The 16,452-nt window shown below is 50.5% G+C and overlaps 1 protein-coding gene across 2 annotated transcripts; it reads right to left on the reverse strand.

Annotated features, from left to right (window-relative positions):
• Positions 1-2,335: 2,335 nt before the first annotated feature.
• On the reverse strand, positions 2,336-16,452 carry TRUB2 (TruB pseudouridine synthase family member 2). Of its 2 annotated transcripts, XM_003940577.4 has the most exons (8): positions 16,253-16,452; positions 15,549-15,680; positions 10,078-10,152; positions 8,462-8,523; positions 7,997-8,078; positions 5,346-5,418; positions 4,622-4,758; positions 2,336-3,387 (listed from the first exon to the last, which is right to left on the reverse strand). In XM_003940577.4, exons 1-8 carry the CDS (start codon positions 16,359-16,361, stop codon positions 3,062-3,064), a joined length of 996 nt encoding a protein of 331 aa, XP_003940626.1. In that variant the 5' UTR covers positions 16,362-16,452; the 3' UTR covers positions 2,336-3,061. The 2 variants fall into 2 exon arrangements, with proteins under 2 accessions (XP_003940626.1, XP_010349593.1); XM_010351291.3 differs by lacking the exon at positions 10,078-10,152.

Genomic DNA, 16,452 nt, shown 5'->3' on the forward strand with positions numbered 1-16,452 from the left:
AGAAGAATCGCCTGAACCCAGAAAACAGAGGTTGCAGTGAGCCGAGGTTGCATCACTGCACTCCAGCCTGTGCGACAGAGTAAGACTCTGTCTCAAAAAAGAAAAAACAAACAAAACTGCATCTCAGAAAAAAAAAAAAAGATGGGGTCTCCGAATGTTGGCTGAGTGGTCCCCAACTCCTGTCTTCAAATGATCCTGCCCCTTCGGCCTCCCAAAGTGTTGGGATTTCTGGCATGAGCCACCATGCCCCCCCACCCCCTCAGAGTTCTTAGGGGGCGTTTACTAAGTGCAGCATCCCACCTGCCTGTCAGCCTGCAGCAGGGGTGGAGGTGCTGCTGTCTTGGTGGCAGTGGTGGCAATGGAGGGGAGTAAGGGACATGCCCTGACCTCTGGGGAGGCTTCTGGTCAGGACGACAGTGCTCTAAGGAGCACTGGGCCAGCCCAGGTAAACGTCTAACCATCTGTTATCCATTGAATTGTGTCTCCCCAAAATTCCTTTGTTGAAATCTTAACTGGGAGGACCTAAGGATGTGCCCATATTTAGAAATTGGGTCATTGAGGATCTAATTAGTTGAGTTGGGTTGGCTCCTAATTTGACTTGTACCCTTATAAAAGGGGGAAATTTGGAGACACACAGGAACACACAGGTAGAGACCAGGTTGATGCTCCCACAAGCCGAGGAGCGCCACAGATCACCAGCAACCACCAGAAGCTAGAGGAGGAGCATGGAACCAACTTGCACTCACAGCCCAAGAAGGCCAACACCTTCATCTCAGACCTCCAGCCTCCGGGGCTGCGAGACAATCCATTTCTTTCTTTTTTTTATTTGAGAGACAAGAGTCTCGCTCTGTTGCCTAGGCTGGAGTGCAGTGGTGCTATCTCAGCTCACTGCAACTTCCACCTCCTGGGTTCAAGCAATTATCCTGCTTCAGCTTCCCAAGTAGCTGGGATAACAGGCCACAGTGTCCAGCTAATTTCTGTATTTTTAGTAGACAGGGTTTCACCATGTTGGTCAAGCTGGTCTAGAACTCCTGACCTCAAGTGATCCACCCGCCTTGGTTTCCCAATGTGGTGGGATTATAGGTGTGAGCCAATGTGCCCGGCCGAGACAATCCATTTCTAACTTTGTGGTAGCTTCCTAGGACACCCCTGGCAAACTAACATACCGTGCCCAACCACCCTTGGTGGGTGGCCACCTTCTTTTTTTTGAGAAATAGTCTTGCTCTGTTGCCAGGCTGGAGTGCAATAGCGTGGTCTAGGCTCACTGCAACCTCCACCTCCTGAGTTCAAGTGATTCTCCTGCCTCAGACTCCCGAGTAGCTGGGACTACAGGCTTGTACCACCACACCCAGCTGATTTTTGTATTTTTTTTTTTTTTTTTTTTTGAGACGGAGTTTCGCTCTTGTTACCCAGGCTGGAGTGCAATGGCGCGATCTCGGCTCACCGCAACCTCCGCCTCCTGGGCTCAGGCAATTCTCCTGCCTCAGCCTCCTGAGTAGCTGGGATTACAGGCACGTGCCACTATGCCCAGCTAATTTTTTGTATTTTTAGTAAAGACGGGGTTTCACCATGTTGACCAGGATGGTCTCGATCTCTCGACCTCGTGATTCACCCGCCTCGGCCTCCCAAAGTGCTGGGATTACAGGCTTGAGCCACTGCGCCCGGCCGATTTTTTTATTTTTAGTAGAGATAAGGTTTCACCATGTTGGCCAGCCTGGGCTCAAATTCCTGACCTCAAGTAATCCACCCACCTTGGCCTCCCAAAGTGCTGGGATTACAGGCGTGAGCCATGCCTGCAGCCTTGCCATCGTCTTCTTAAATGGCTTCTCCAGTAGCCTAGCTGGCCTCTCTGGGGCCCCGTTTCTTAAAGCGCTGGCATCAGATTCACTTGGGAAGCTTGAGAAAATGCAGGTTTCTGGATCCCACTCCAGATCTACTGAGTCAGAATCCAAGGGTTGGGCCTAGAATTTGGATTTTCAAAGATCTCTCCAGGTGATTTTGTCTTTTTCTTTTCTTTTCTTTTTTTTTTTTTTTTTTTTTTTTTTTTTTTTATGAGAGGGCGTTTTGCTCTTGTTACCCAGGCTGGAGTGCAATGGCGCGATCTCGGCTCACCGCAACCTCCGCCTCCTGGGTTCAGGCAATTCTCCTGCCTCAGCCTCCTGAGTAGCTGGGATTACAGGCAAGCGCCACCATGCCCAGCTAATTTTTTGTATTTTTGGTAGAGACGGGGTTTCACCATGTTGACCAGGATGGTCTCGATCTCTTGACCTCGTGATCCACCCGCCTCGGCCTCCCAAAGTGCTGGGATTACAGGCTTGAGCCACCGCGCCCGGCCTCTTTTCTTTTTTAAAAAAGACTGAGTTTTGCTTGTTGCCCAGGCTGGAGTGCTATCTAGCTGACCGAAATCTCCGCCTCCTGGATTCAAGCGATTCTCCTGCCTCAGCCTCCCAAGTAGCTGGGATTACATGGATGCACCACCACTCCCAGCTAATTTTGTATTTTTAGAAAAGGCAGGGTTTCTCCATTTTGGTCAAGCTAGTTTTGAATTCCCAACCTTGGGTGATACACGCACCTCAGCCTCCCAAAGTGCTGGGATTACTGGCATGAGCCACCAAGCCTGGCCTAATTTTTCATTTTTGTGGGCACATGGTTTATTGGGAATTTTTTTTGTGAGAAGAGGGGAGGGTCTCATATGTTGCCCAGACTAGAGTGCGGTGGCTATTCACAGGCACAGTCTAGAGCACTACAACCTCAAACTCCTGGGCTCAAGCGATTCTCCTGCTGCAGCCCTGGGAGTAGCTGGGATTACAAGTGCATGCCACCACACCTGGCCTGCTGATACTTTTCATCAGTCTGTCATTTGTTTATTGTCTTTTCCCCCATACGGAAGTTTTTCCTTCTCAGTTGGGTCAAGTCCATTGATCTTTTCTATTACAGCTTGAGTTTTGTGTCCCATGTAGAAAAGGTGGCCCCTACTCTCACTTTCTGCACAGCCATCAGGTCCAGCTCATAAGCAGTTATTCTATTTATCCACCCACTGCCCCAGCAGCTGCCTGGGCATTCACTGCCTAGCATCCCTCTCCAGCCCCAACGCAGAGCTCGGGACCTGGGAGTCCCAGGACCATCCCGGACTGGGGAGTTGCTTGGTGTCCAGCCCCGGGCTCAAGCTCTTCTCCAGCTCTGCAGCTACCCAGGGGGCGGCGGTCTGGATAGCATCCTGAATACTGTGTAGGTCCCACTGAGTCCTCAGGAGAGCACTGTCCAGCGTGAAGATGCCATCGCGTGTGCGCCGCACTTGGGAGCAGACAGCAGTGGTCTTTAGCTCCAGGCCAATTTCATGGACCAACTTTCGCAGCTCTTTCTGGGTCTCATGCATGCACCGCACCTCTGCCAGGGACACACAATGACAAACATGGTGGTGAGAGCACAGCCTCTGGTGTGTGGTTCTCAACCCACAACTCTTGGATACCTCCTAGGTAACAACCTTATAGCAAGACCCCTTAGCTCTCTCGGCTGTGCTATTCAGAGGACCTGCCCAGTGGATACCACCTGTAATGGGTTAGACTTGCAGAACCTCAGGACCCACCTGGACCTGCTAAGTCAGAATTGGCCTCTTTTTGGAGACAGGGTCTTATTCCATCACCGAGGCTGGAGTGCAGTGGTACAATCACAGATCACTGCAGTCTCAACCTTGTAGACTCACGTGATCCTCTAGGCTCAGCCTCCGGAGGAGCTAGGGACTATAGGTCTCAGCCATCACAACTGGCAAATTTTTTACTTTTTATAGAGACGGGGTCTCATCATGTTGCTCAGGTCAGAATCTGCCTTTTACTAAGACTCAGTTTCCTTATCTGTAAAATGGGAGTTATGAGGAGTAAAAGAGATCATTTATAGAAAGTGCTTAAAAACGGGAGAGTTCATGGTCGGGTGTGGTGGGTGGCTCACAACTGTAATCCCAGCACTTTAGGAGGCTGAGGCAGGCAGATCAAAAGATCAAGACCATCGTGGCCAACATGGTGAAACCCTGTCTCTACTAAAAAAAATTAGCTGGGCCTGGTGGCACATGCCTGTAGTACCAGCTACCTGGGAGGTGGAGGTTGCAGTGAGCTGAGATTGCATCACTGCACTCCAGCCTGGCGACAGAGACAGACTCCCTCTCCAAAAAAAAGCCTGGTAGAGTTCAGTGCTCCAGCAAAGGAGCAGGCATTAACATGACCAACAGAGAAAAGAGGCCAGGACAGGGAGAGACCAAAGGAACACAGTTAAAGTGGGGCCTGAGCTGGGTGGGACTGGGGAGGTAAGAGTTGTGTCTGATGGAGCCCTGACAGTTTGAAACATGGGGCAGCTCTAGAAATGAGCCACATATAACCTTTGCTTGGTTAAGGTCTGGCTTCCAGGGGTGACTTAGCAAGAGACAGGAGAGGTTTTATTCTGTCATCAGCTAAGTCCAGGCTAGGGTTGGGAAGGAAGTCAACGCCTGATGCCTTGGCCTGCAGAGATCGGGGCCGGCATGTGCTGGCCTCAGCTGAGCCAGAGAACAGCAGCCTCCGCAAGAACATTCCCAAGTGACTCCCAAACCCGGGGCCCGATGCCACTGCTCCAACTTCCTTGGCCAGCCTACCTATGAGGAATTCTGGAGGTGCAAAGTGGAGGCATCGGATGCCCGTTATCAGCATCGGGGACTTGTTCATGGGCCGGATCAGGCCTCGCACAGCCATCTCGTAAGCCTCCTGGGTCTTCAGGTCGAGGTTGGAGTACCTGCAGATCAGGAGCGGGCTGCAGCTGGGTGGACGTCGTCGGGGAGGGAGCTGGGCTGACCACCTGCCTCTTCCCCCACATGAAAGGCACCTCTCTGGAAGCGCCTCACTTGCTTTGTGTGCCCTGCCACTGCGGCTCCTCCAGCCACCTTTCCTGCAGCCTCCTTCATTATCAGGTGCCTGGTAGTCAGGAGACCAGGCAAACTGGCTCTGGAGCCCGATCTCTCTTTTTTTTTTAATTTTTTAAAAATTATTATTTATATGGAAATAGAGCCCAAGCTCTTAACTCCTTGGCTGCTCTTTCCCTTGGGCTCTGTGCTCTGATGATGTGGTCCCTGGTTCCCTTGCCATTAGATCATATACTCCCAGGAGGACAGCTAGGGTCTCTTGTTCTTCTTGCCCTCCCATTGGCCAACCCAAGACCTGGCACACAGAACCACTTCTTGATGCCAAGAAAGAAATAGATAGCTCCTGTCTGGTTCTGGGCTCTAAAAACAAGATCCATGGAATCTGCCCCAGGGTTGGGGGAGCCTATGGAGCCGAGGGCACTTTCTGCTCTCCCAGCACCTCCCTGAGGGCCCCACTCACATCACCAGGGCCTTCTGATGGGAGCCTTGGATCACAGCCAGAATGCGGTCCAGCTTCTCTCTCGTCACATGGTCTGGAAAAGGCAGAGGGTTGTCAGTGCACAGGTACCTGCTGAGGATTGGTCACAGCAAACTCCTTCCGCCCAGGCCAGCCCCATCCCTGGAACATGGAAAGGGGACAATTTGGAGGGATCTCCATGATGGGGTGGATGGGTATCCTTTGAGAATCTCATGAAAGTGCTGGACCTTCTCAGAAAGATAAACATGACTCAACATTGTAAGGACATTCTCTCTCTTTTTACCTTTTATTTTAGGTTCAGGGGTCCATGTGAAGGTTTGTTACATAGCTAAACACTTATCATGGGGGTTTGTTGTACAGATTATTTCATCACCCAGGTATTAAGCCCAGTACCCAATAGTTACCTTTTCTGCTTCTCTCCCTCCTCCTACCCTCCCATCTCAAGTGTCTGTTGTTTCTTTCTTTGTGTTCATAGTTGTTGTTGGTTTTTTTTTTTTGAGATGAAGTTTCACTCTTGTTGCCCAGACTGGAGTGCAATGGCATGATCCCAGCTCACTGCAACCTCTGCCTCCCGAGTTCAAGTGATTTTCCTGCCTCAGCCACCCATGTAGCTGGGATTACAGGCATGCACCACCACGCCTATCTAATTTTGTATTTTTTTTTTTTTTTTTTGAGACGGAGTGTCGCTCTTGTTACCCAGGCTGGAGTGCAATGGCGCGATCTTGGCTCACCGCAACCTCCGCCTCCTGGGCTCAGGCAATTCTCCTGCCTCAGCCTCCTAAGTAGCTGGGATTACAGGCACACGCCACCATGCCCAGCTAATTTTTTGCACCTTTAGTAGAGACGGGGTTTCACCATGTTGACCAGGATGGTCTCGATCTCTCGACCTCGTGATCCACCCGCCTCGGCCTCCCAAAGTGCTGGGATTACAGGCTTGAGCCACCGCGCCCGGCCTAATTTTGTATTTTTAGTAGAGACGGGGTTCCACCATGTTGGTCAGGCTGGTCTCGAACTCCTGACCTCAGGTAATCCACCCACCTCAGCCTCCCAAAGTGCTGGGATTACAGGCATGAGCCACCGGGCACAGCTCTATCGTTTGTTTCTTTTTTCTTCTTTTTGAGACAGAATCTGGCTCTGTCACCTAGGCTGCAGTGCAGTGGTGTGATCTCAGCTCACTGCAACCTCCGCCTCCTGTGTTCAAGCGATTCTCCTGCCTTATCCTCCCAAGTAGCTAAGATTATAGGTGTGCACCACCATGCCCGGCTAATTTTTTTTTTTTTGAGATGGAGTTTTACTCTTTTTGCCCAGGCTAGAGTGCAATGGCGCAATCTCAGCTGACTGCAACCTCCACCTCCCAGGTCCAAGTGATCCTCCTGCCTCAGCCTCCCGAGTAGCTGGGATTACAGGCATGCGCCACCATGCCCGGCAAATTTTGTATTTTTAATAAAGACAGGGTTTCTCTATGTTGGTCAGGCTGGTCTCAAACTCCCAACCTCAGGTGGTCCACCTGCCTTGGCCTCCCAAAGTGCTGGGATTATAGGCATGAGCCACCATGCCCAGCTTTAATTTTTATTTTTAATTTTATTTATTTATTTTTTGAGACAGAGTCTCACTGTGCCACCCAGGCTGAAGTGCAGTGGTGTGATCTCGGTTCACTGCAACCTCTGCCTCCCGGGTTTGAGTGATTCTCCTGCCTAAGCCTCCTGAGTAGCTGGGACTACAGGCATGTGCCACCATGACTGGCTAATGTTTTGTGTTTTTAGTAGAGACAGGGTTTCACTGTGTTAGCCAGGATGGTCTAAATCTCTTGACCTGGTGATCTGTCCGCCTTGGCCTCCCAAAGTGCTGGGATTACAGGTGTGAACCACTGTACCCAGCCAATTTTTTTGTATTTTTAATAGAGACAAGTTTCCCCATGTTGGTCCGGCTGGTCTTAAACTTCTGACTGCAGGTGATCTGCCCTCCTTGGCCTCCCAAAGTGCTGGGATTGCAGGCATGAGCCACTGCGCCTGGCCTGACTCTTACCTTACTTTTTACTTTAATAGTTGATACCTCACTGTTCTTTTTAAAATTTAGAACAGTGGCCGGGCATGGTGGCTCAGGCCTATAATCACGGCACTTTGGGAGGCTGAGGCGGGTGGATTACCTGAGGTCAGGAGTTCAAGACCAGCCTGGCCAACAGAATGAAACCCCATCTCTACTAAAAATACAAAAAATTAGCCAGGTGTGGAGGCAGGTGCCTGTAATCCCAGCTACTCTGGAGGCTGAGGCAGGAGAATTGCTTGAACCCAGGAGGTGAAGGCTGCAGTGAGCCAAGATTGCACCACTGCACTCCAGCCTGGTGACAGAGGGGGAGACTCCATCTCAAAAAAAAAAGAAAAGAAAAGAAAAGAAAAAAGCAGAGGTAAAAGACTGACGATATGGAGAGAAACTAGCGTCTTTAGAGATAACATATGAGCCAGGCAAGGATGGGAACACAGAGTGCTCCTGGAAGACGGATACCGTGGCCAAAGCCCCAGCCCAAGCCTGCTGTGTCGAGTGGAACTGAGAAGAGGCCTGCGTGGCCTGGGTGTGAGCAGACTCAGAGAAAGCAAATGCTGAGGGAGGCGGCGGCAGCCACTTCCGGCTCTCACCATAGGTTGTCTTCTCCACCAGCCGCCCATCCTCACAGAAGTCATCCGTAGCTTTGCCCAGTAGGCCACGCACTGTGTAATCCTTCAAGGATAGAGAGGGGAAGGTCCGTCAGTGACCCCACTCTAATCCCTAGCAGCTCCTGCCCCAGAGGCTGGGGGTAGGAGTCCTCAGGTCTCCCTCAGGGAGCTCATGTGCCCAGCCCCTGCCCAGCTGCTCCACAGCCCCGTGGGGAAGGGCATCAGCTCTGTTGTGTGGCCCTCAGCAGCTCTTGCTCTTTGTACTCCAGCTCTCCTGTCACCCGGGGGCAGTAACAGGGCCAGTCTCAGAGTACTGCTGCCCAAATTCAACGGGACACGGTACCTGGCTTGGGTATTCTCCCACAGAATCCTCTAAGCTTCAGAATATTGCTGGTGACCCCCAGGAAAGGACCAAGGGAGAAGTGGACTGTCCCCAGACCTTCGTACCTTGGTGAGATGAGCATTGTACATATCAGTGAGGAGCCTGCATCCACGTCCCACGGCGAGCACTGAAAAGCAGTCAGCCACATCTCATACCTGAGACCCCCTTCCTGTTTTCCTAGGAATTCCCACCCCCCACCCCCGCCATTAGACTACTACTCCCTTTTCTGATGCTGCCAAAGGCAGCAAGAAGCCAAGAAGATCTATAGGGAGCAAGTGCGCCCCTCTGGGTATATGTCACATGCAGATTGCTGGGCTTACCTTGGCAAGCTCCCCAGGGGATCTGACACCTGAGAGGAAGAGATCCCTAGCCCAGTCACACAAACCTGCCCTCAAATCAGGGGTGGCTCTGAGCATAACCTTTAGCCTCTTTGAGCATCAAGTTCCCCATCAGTAAAATAGGGTACAAACACTGTTTGAAAACTGGGTGCAGTGCTTCATGCCTGTAATCCCAGCACTTTAGGAGGCCAAGGCAGGCTTATCACCTGAGGTCAGGAGTTCAAGACCAGCCTGGCCAACATGGTGAAACCCCGTCTCTAATAAAAATACAAAATTAGCCAGGTGTGGTGGCACACACCTGTAATCCCAGCTACTTGGGAGGCTGAGACAGGAGACTAGCTTGAAGCGGGAGCTAGAGGCTGCAGTGAGCTGAGATTGTGCCACTGCACTCCAGCCTGGGCAACAAGAGTAAGACTCCATCTCAAAAAACAAAAAAAAAAACAAAAAATAGTCAGATGGGCACACGCCTATAATCCCAGCTACTCAGGAGACTGAGGCAGGGAGAACTGCTTGAACCTGGGAGACAGAGGTTGCAGTGAGCTGGGATGGCACCACTGCACTCCAGTCTGGGCAACAGAGCAAGACTCCATCTCAAAAAATATACATATATACTGTCTGATTCCTGTGGGTGCTGTGCAGTCAGCACAGAGGAAGGACCCAATCAATGGCGGCCGCTGTGGCCACTTCCTGCCTTTCTCCTGGTCTGTTTCTCCTTCTGGCTGGAGAAGATTCACTCGTGGGGAGACAGAACAGGGAGAGGGGGCATCAGATCACGTCTGCCTGCCTGTGCCCCAGGAAGCAAGACAAGGAGACTGTGACTGTCATGGCTGGAAGATGTGGGCACCATCTGACCCTAAGGACACAGACGGCTCATGACTAGGGCTTTGTGTATCCAGTCCCAGCAACAGGCAGGCCCTGGCCACCAGGGCCAGCGTCACGCGCCTAGCTGCCCTATGGTGCGACGATGGATCTCCCTCTCCAGACCAGGGGCCATTCGCTAGCCATGTGTGACCCAGGACAAGTCACCTAAGTCCTGGAGCCTTACTTTCTTCTTCCATAAAATCATACAGTATCTACCTAATAACGTTGTTGTGGCAAATAAATGTGCATAAAGGGCCTCGAACTACGTCATGGGTGGGAATCACTGAATAAAGATGGGTGACTGTGATTACCTCCATCCCACCTATCCACTCTCCAGCTGATCAGCCTTGGGGGAGGAATCAGGGAAGGGAAACAGTGGTAGGATATGGGTGCCATGTAAGAAGTGGGCTGGGGCTCCTGGTAGCTCCGGGATCTTTCCTCAAGCCTTATCACTGTATGCCCAAGCTTCTCACATCACCTACCAAGCACCCCAGAAGCCTGGGCATCCAGCCGATGTCCCACGCCAACCTTGAAATGGGTGAATGCTGGTCCACAGACTGGAAAGAAACAAACAAGGTCCATTTTCTCAACTAATCCAACCCTAGGATGGCTTTGGTCTGCATGATGACCTCGTTCTCAGAATGGAGCCTCATGGAGCCCAAACTAGCACCTGACTAGACTCTTAGGCTTCCCCATCATGGAATCTGGGACCCTGAGCTGTATCCTCACTTCCTTGGGATCCAAAGGGCAGCCCAAGATGCCTCTTACACTGCCTATCATTAGTCTCCCAGTGAGAGGCGCTAAGAAGACTGGCGTAACACTGCAGGTCACGAGTGCATGGTTCCCTGCTTAGCTCTGCTGAAGGAGAGTCCCCAGAAGAAAATAGCAGCTGTGGCTGGGCGCTGTGGCCTCACGCCTGTAATCCTAGCACTTTGGGAGGCCGAAGCAGGCAGACTGCCTGAGCTCAGGAGTTTGAGACCGCCCTGGGCAACATGGGGAAACCCTGTCTCTACTAAAATACAAAAGAAATTAGCCAGGCGTGGCAATGTGTGCCTGTAGTTCCAAGCCACTCAGGAGGCTGAGGCAGAAGACTTGCTTGAACCTGGGAGGTGGAAGTTGCAGTGGGCCTAAATCACACCACTGCGCTCCAGCCTGGGCGACAGAGCGAAACTCAGTCTCTACAAAAAGAAAAAAAGAAAATGGAGTCTGTGAGCTCCTTAAGGCAGAACCTGGGTGTGTCAACTCACTAGCTCCTCAGGAAAGAACTACTGAAGAATAAATGACGGAATGAGCCAGAAGCGTTTACACTTCTATAGTTCAAGAGGAATTCAGGGGAAGGATCCAGGGTAGTTAAGGGCATACTGAATCCAGGCCATGTTATAAATGTGAACACTGAGCCTCAGTTTTCTCCCTTGTGAAATGGAATAGGACCCATCTCACAGGACTGTGGTGATGCCAAGGAGGATTGTACTTGGGGGAGGCTTAACACAATGCCTAATAAAGTGGCAACTCAGCGGGGCACAGTGGCTCATGCCTGTAATCCCAGCACTTTGGGAGGTCGAGGTAGGTGGATCACAAGGTCAGGAGTTCAAGACTAGCCTGGCCAAGATGGTGAAACCCCCAACTCTACTAAAAATACAAAAATTAGGCCGGGCGCGGTGGCTCAAGCCTGTAATCCCAGCACTTTGGGAGGCCGAGGCGGGTGGATCACGAGGTCGAGAGATTGAGACCATCCTGGTCAACATGGTGAAACCCCGTCTCTACTAAAAATACAAAAAAATTAGCTGGGCATGGTGGCACGTGCCTGTAATTCCAGCTACTCAGGAGGCTGAGGCAGGAGAATTGCCTGAACCCAGGAGGCGGAGGTTGCGGTGAGCCGAGATCGCGCCATTGCACTCCAGCCTGGGTAACAAGAGCGAAACTCCGTCTCAAAACAAAACAAAACAAAACAAAACAAAAAAACAAATAAAAAAAAAATACAAAAATTAGTGGAATATGGTGGTGGGCGCCTATAACCCCAGCTATGCAGGATGCTGAGGCAGAAGAATCGTTTGAACCTGGGAGGCAGAGGTTGCAGTGAGCCAAGATCACACCACTGCACTCTAGCCTGGGCAACAGAGCAAGACTCCATCTCCAACAAAAAAAGAAAAAAAAAAAGAGTGGAAACTTGATACCTCATACTTCTTGTTACCACATAGTAAAGTCATTGAATATCACAAGTCCAAGGGGTTTTAGAGGTTTCTGGTCAAACCTCTAGATCAGGAGTCCCCAAACTTTTTACATAGGGGGCCAGTTCACTGTCCCTCAGACCACTGGAGGGCCGCCACATACTGTGCTCCTCTCACTGACCACCAATGAAAAAGGTGCCCCTTCCTGAAGTGCGGCGGGGGGCCAGATAAATGGCCGCATGCGGCCCGCGGGCCATAGTTTGGGGACGCCTGCTCTAGATTTCCTGACATTATCTTAATCACATCTAGTGATGGGGGCATATTACCAGAACCAGTTCCATTGTTGGGCAACTTTGTTCACTAAAAAATCATTCTTTCAGCCAGGCACAGTGGCTCATGCCTGTAATCCCAGCACTTTGGGAGGCCAAGGTGGGTGGATCATTTGAGATCAGGAGTTCAATACCAGCCTGGCCAACATGGTGAAACCCTGTCTCTAATAAAAATACAAAAATTGGCTGGGCATGGTGGCACGTGCCTGTAATCCCAGTACTCAGGAGGCTGAGGCAGGAGAATTGCTTGAACCAGGGAGGCAGAGTTTTCAGTGAGCCAAGATCACACCACTGTACTCCAGCCTGGGCAACAGAGCAAGACTGTCAAAAAAAAAAAAAAATCATTCTTTCCCAGAAACCCAAAAGCCCCACCTTAGGACTTCAACCTAGAGTCTCATTTCTCACCTGGAGTCCCAGAATAGAAAAACGGTCAGCAAACTACAGTCCACAAGCCAAATCCTCAAGACTGTTTTCTTGTTTTTTGTGGTCTGTGAGTTAAGAATGGTTTTTCCATTTTTCTTTTCTTTTTTTTGAGATGGAGTCTTGCTCTGTTGCCCAGGCTGCAGTGGTGCAGTGGCACAGTCTAAACTCACTGCAACCTCCAATTCCCTGGTTCAAGCAATTCCCCTGCCTCAGTCTCCTGAATAGCTGGGACTACAGGTGCGTACCACCACTCCCAGCTAATTTTTTATATTTTAGTAGAGATGGGGTTTCACCATGTTGGCCAGGATGGTCTCAATCTCTTGACCTCATGATCCACCTGCATCAGCCTCAGCCTCCCTAAATGCTAGCATTACAGGCATGAGCCACCACACCTGGCCTCTTTTTGTTGTTGTTGTTGTCGTTTTAAGATGGAGTTTCACTTTTGTTGCCCAGGACGGAGTACAGTGGCACAATCTCGGCTCACTGCAACCTCCGCTTCCTGGGTTCAAGCAATTCTCAGCCTCCTGAGTAGCTGGGATTACAGGTATGCGCTACCACACCCAGCTAATTTTTTGTATTTTTAGTAGGGACAGGGTTTCTCCATATTGGTCAGGCTGGTCTCGAACTCCCGACCTCAGGTGATCTACCCACCTCGGCCTCCCAAAGTGCTAGAATAACAGGCATAAGCCACTGCGCCCAGTTTTCAGAGAGTATTTTTACCCCCATTTTACTGATGGGGAACTTGACACTCAAAGAGGCTTGGGATTACAGGTGTGAGCCACCACACCTGGCTGATTTTTCCATTTTTCTGTTTTTTTTAGACAGAGTCTGGCTGAGACGGTCTTGCTCTGTCCCCCAGGCTGGAGTGCAATGCCACGATCTCAGCTCACTGCAACCTCCACCTCCCGGGTTCAAGCGATTCTCCTGCCTCAGCCTCCCAAGTAGCTGGGATTACAGGCGCCCACCACCAAGCCCGGGCAATTTTTTTTTTTTTTTTGAGACGGAGTTTCGCTCGTTACCCAGGCTGGAGTGCAATGGCGCGATCTCGGCTCACCGCAACCTCCGCCTCCTGGGTTCAGGCAATTCTCCTGCCTCAGCCTCCTGAGTAGCTGGGATTACAGGCATGCGCCACCATGTCCAGCTAATTTTTTGTATTTTTAGTAGAGACGGGCTTTCACCATGTTGACCAGGATGGTCTCGATCTCTTGACCTCGTGATCCACCTGCCTCGGCCTCCCAAAGTGCTGGGATTACAGGCGTGAGCCACCGCACCCGGCCAATTTTTTGTATTTTTAGTAGAGACAAGGTTTCACCATGTTGGTCAGGCTGGTCTCGAACTCCTGACCTCAGGTGATCCACCTGCCTCAGCCTCCCAGAGTGCTGACACTACAAGCGTGAGCCACCATGCCCAGCCGATTTTTCCATTTTTCAGTGGTTCAAAATAAATCAAGAGGCCAGGTGCAGTGGCTCATGCTTATAATCCCAGCACTTTGGGAGGCCAAGGCAGGCGGATCACTTGAGCCCAGGAGTTCGACACTAGCATGGGCAATACGACAAAACTCCATCTCTACAAAAAAAATACAAAACTTAGCTAGGCATAGTGGCTTGTGCCTGTAGTCCCAGCTACTCGGGAGGTTGAGGTGAGAGGATTACTTGAACTCAGGAGGCAGAGGTTTCAGTGAACCAGCATCTCACCACTGCGCTCCAGCCTGCGTGACAAACTGAGACTTTGTCTCAAAATACATAAAGAGAATACTACAGTTATCCCTTGGTATCCAGGGGGATTGGTTCCAGGATCCCTCAAAGATACCAAAATTTGTATATGTTCAAGTCCCTGATTTAAAATGCCATAGTATTTGCATATAACCTATGCATTTCTTCCCATATACTTTTTTTTTTTTTTTTTTTGGCAGAGTCTCACTCTTTTGCCCAGGTTGGAGTGCAGTGGCAGGATCTCACCTCACTGCAACCTCTGCCTCCTAGGTTCAAGAAACTCCTTGTGTCTCAGCCTCCTGAGTAGCTGGGATTACAGGTGCACACTACCATGCCTGGCTAATTTTTAGTAAAGACGAGTCTTTGCCATGTTGCCCAGGCTGGTCTCGAACTCCTGACCTCAAGTGATCTACCCACCTCAGTCTTCCAAAGTGCTGGGATTACAGGCGTGAGCCACCATACCTGGCCACTTTTTTTTTTCCTGGAGACAGAGTCTCACTCTGTCACCCAGGCTGGAGTGCAGGAGCACAATCTCAACTCACTGCAACCTCAACTTCCTGGGCTCAGTTGATCCTCCCACCTCAACCTCCCGGGTAGCTTGAACTATAGGCACATGCCACCCCACCTAATTTTTGTATTCTTTTATAGAGGCAGCATTTTGCCATGTTGCCCAGGTTGATCTTAAAACTCCTAGGCTCAAGTAATCCACTGCCTCGGCTTCCTAAAGTGCTGAGATTACAGGCATGAGCCACCCGGCCTGGCCCTCCCATATACATTAATTCATCTCTAGGTTACTTATAATACCTAATATAATGCCTACGTATCACTTTGAGTTGATTTAATACAGTACTAGGTACACAGAAAATTTAAGTTTTGCTTTTTGGAACTTTGAGGACTTCCCCCACCACCCCCACAAATATTGTTCATCTGAAGCTGGATCATGGGATGTGGAACTCATGGATTCAGGGGCAATTGTACTTTGTGGCACATGAAAATTACCTGAAACTCAAATATGAATGTTCATAATTAAAGTTTTATTGGAATATAGCTAGTCTTATTCCTTTAGATACTATCTACAGCTGTTTTGTACTACAAATACTCTACGATGGCAGAGCTGAGCAGTTGCAACAGAAACCATATGGCCTGCAAAGTTTAAAACATTCAGTATCTGGCCCTTTCCAAGAAAGTGCCAATTCCTGGTCCAATACCTCACTCTTCGGTGGACTTTCATGGGCCTGGCACAGGAGTCTGAGCACTTCAACACTGACTCTGCTCAGGGATTTACTGGCAAGTGACACCCAGGATCTTAAATCTGCCTTACCCAGTGGATGGTTGGTGAGAGAGGGTACACTGGTGGCTGTGAGGGTCAGCTCCTTCTCTTCACTGCCTTCCTCGGGGCCCAGCAAGAAGCGAACACGCTGTTCAGGGGTAGGAGGCTTCCCGGAATTGAGACCTGAACACGAACACACATTGATAATATATATACACATACATACAAATATATATACACACAAAATATTTTTTTAAGAGACAGGGTCTCGCTCTGTCGCCCAGGCTGGAGTGCAGTGGCGCCATCATAGCTTATTGTAATGTCAAATTCTTGGGCTCAAGCGATCCTCCTGCCTCAGCCTCCAGAGTAGCTGGGATTACAGTCGTGCACCACGACGCCTGGCCAGGAATATCTTATTCTATCCAAACACCTGAGGGAGAGGACAACAGGGAAGTATGATATAGAAGACAGAGAAGCCCATGATACAGAGGGCAGAACATCAGTAATTAAGAAACAGGCGGATTCAAATTGACTCTACAACGTGGTAACCGTGTTACAAGGAACAATACCGAGTCAGTTTCCTCCTCGGAAAACAGGAAAGTGAGGATTAAGGAAGCACAGAGAGCAGGCGTTTAGGAAAGCGCTCGGTTCAGGCGAACAGATCACGTGATTTTGTTTTGTGGGAAGTGCCAGAAGCGGAGATGGAATTCCAAGAGAATGGGAGCGGGAACCTGGGTCTGGAGCGAGGCACTCACCCTTCAGAAGTTGCAGTTCCACGGTATCCCGCAGGTGCTTCCATTTTAGCCCCGGGGGCTTATACACCGCGAAAAGCCCCTGCAGCCGCGGTAAGCTTGCGAACCCCATACTTGAAGACCGCAGCACCTTCTAGAGCTGGACGGAAGTGCCGCAAGGCCCCGCCCCCAAAGGTCGTCGTTACCATAGGCGCCGCCATGTT

The sequence above is a fragment of the Saimiri boliviensis genome, chromosome 2 (genome assembly GCF_048565385.1).
Source record: "Saimiri boliviensis isolate mSaiBol1 chromosome 2, mSaiBol1.pri, whole genome shotgun sequence".
Taxonomy (NCBI): Eukaryota; Metazoa; Chordata; class Mammalia; order Primates; family Cebidae; genus Saimiri; species Saimiri boliviensis.

Excerpts from the sequence above, each read along its gene's own strand:
- TRUB2 (XM_003940577.4), bottom strand. The coding sequence starts at position 16,361 with ATGGGGTTCGCAAGCTTACCGCGGCTGCAGGGGCTTTTCGCGGTGTAT. Across the intron at positions 10,153-15,548 it reads TCTCACCAACCATCCACTGG|TCTGTGGACCAGCATTCACC; the intron begins GTAAGGCAGATT and ends GTTTCTTTCCAG. Across the intron at positions 5,419-7,996 it reads GGTGGAGAAGACAACCTATG|ACCATGTGACGAGAGAGAAG; the intron begins GTGAGAGCCGGA and ends TGCCTTTTCCAG.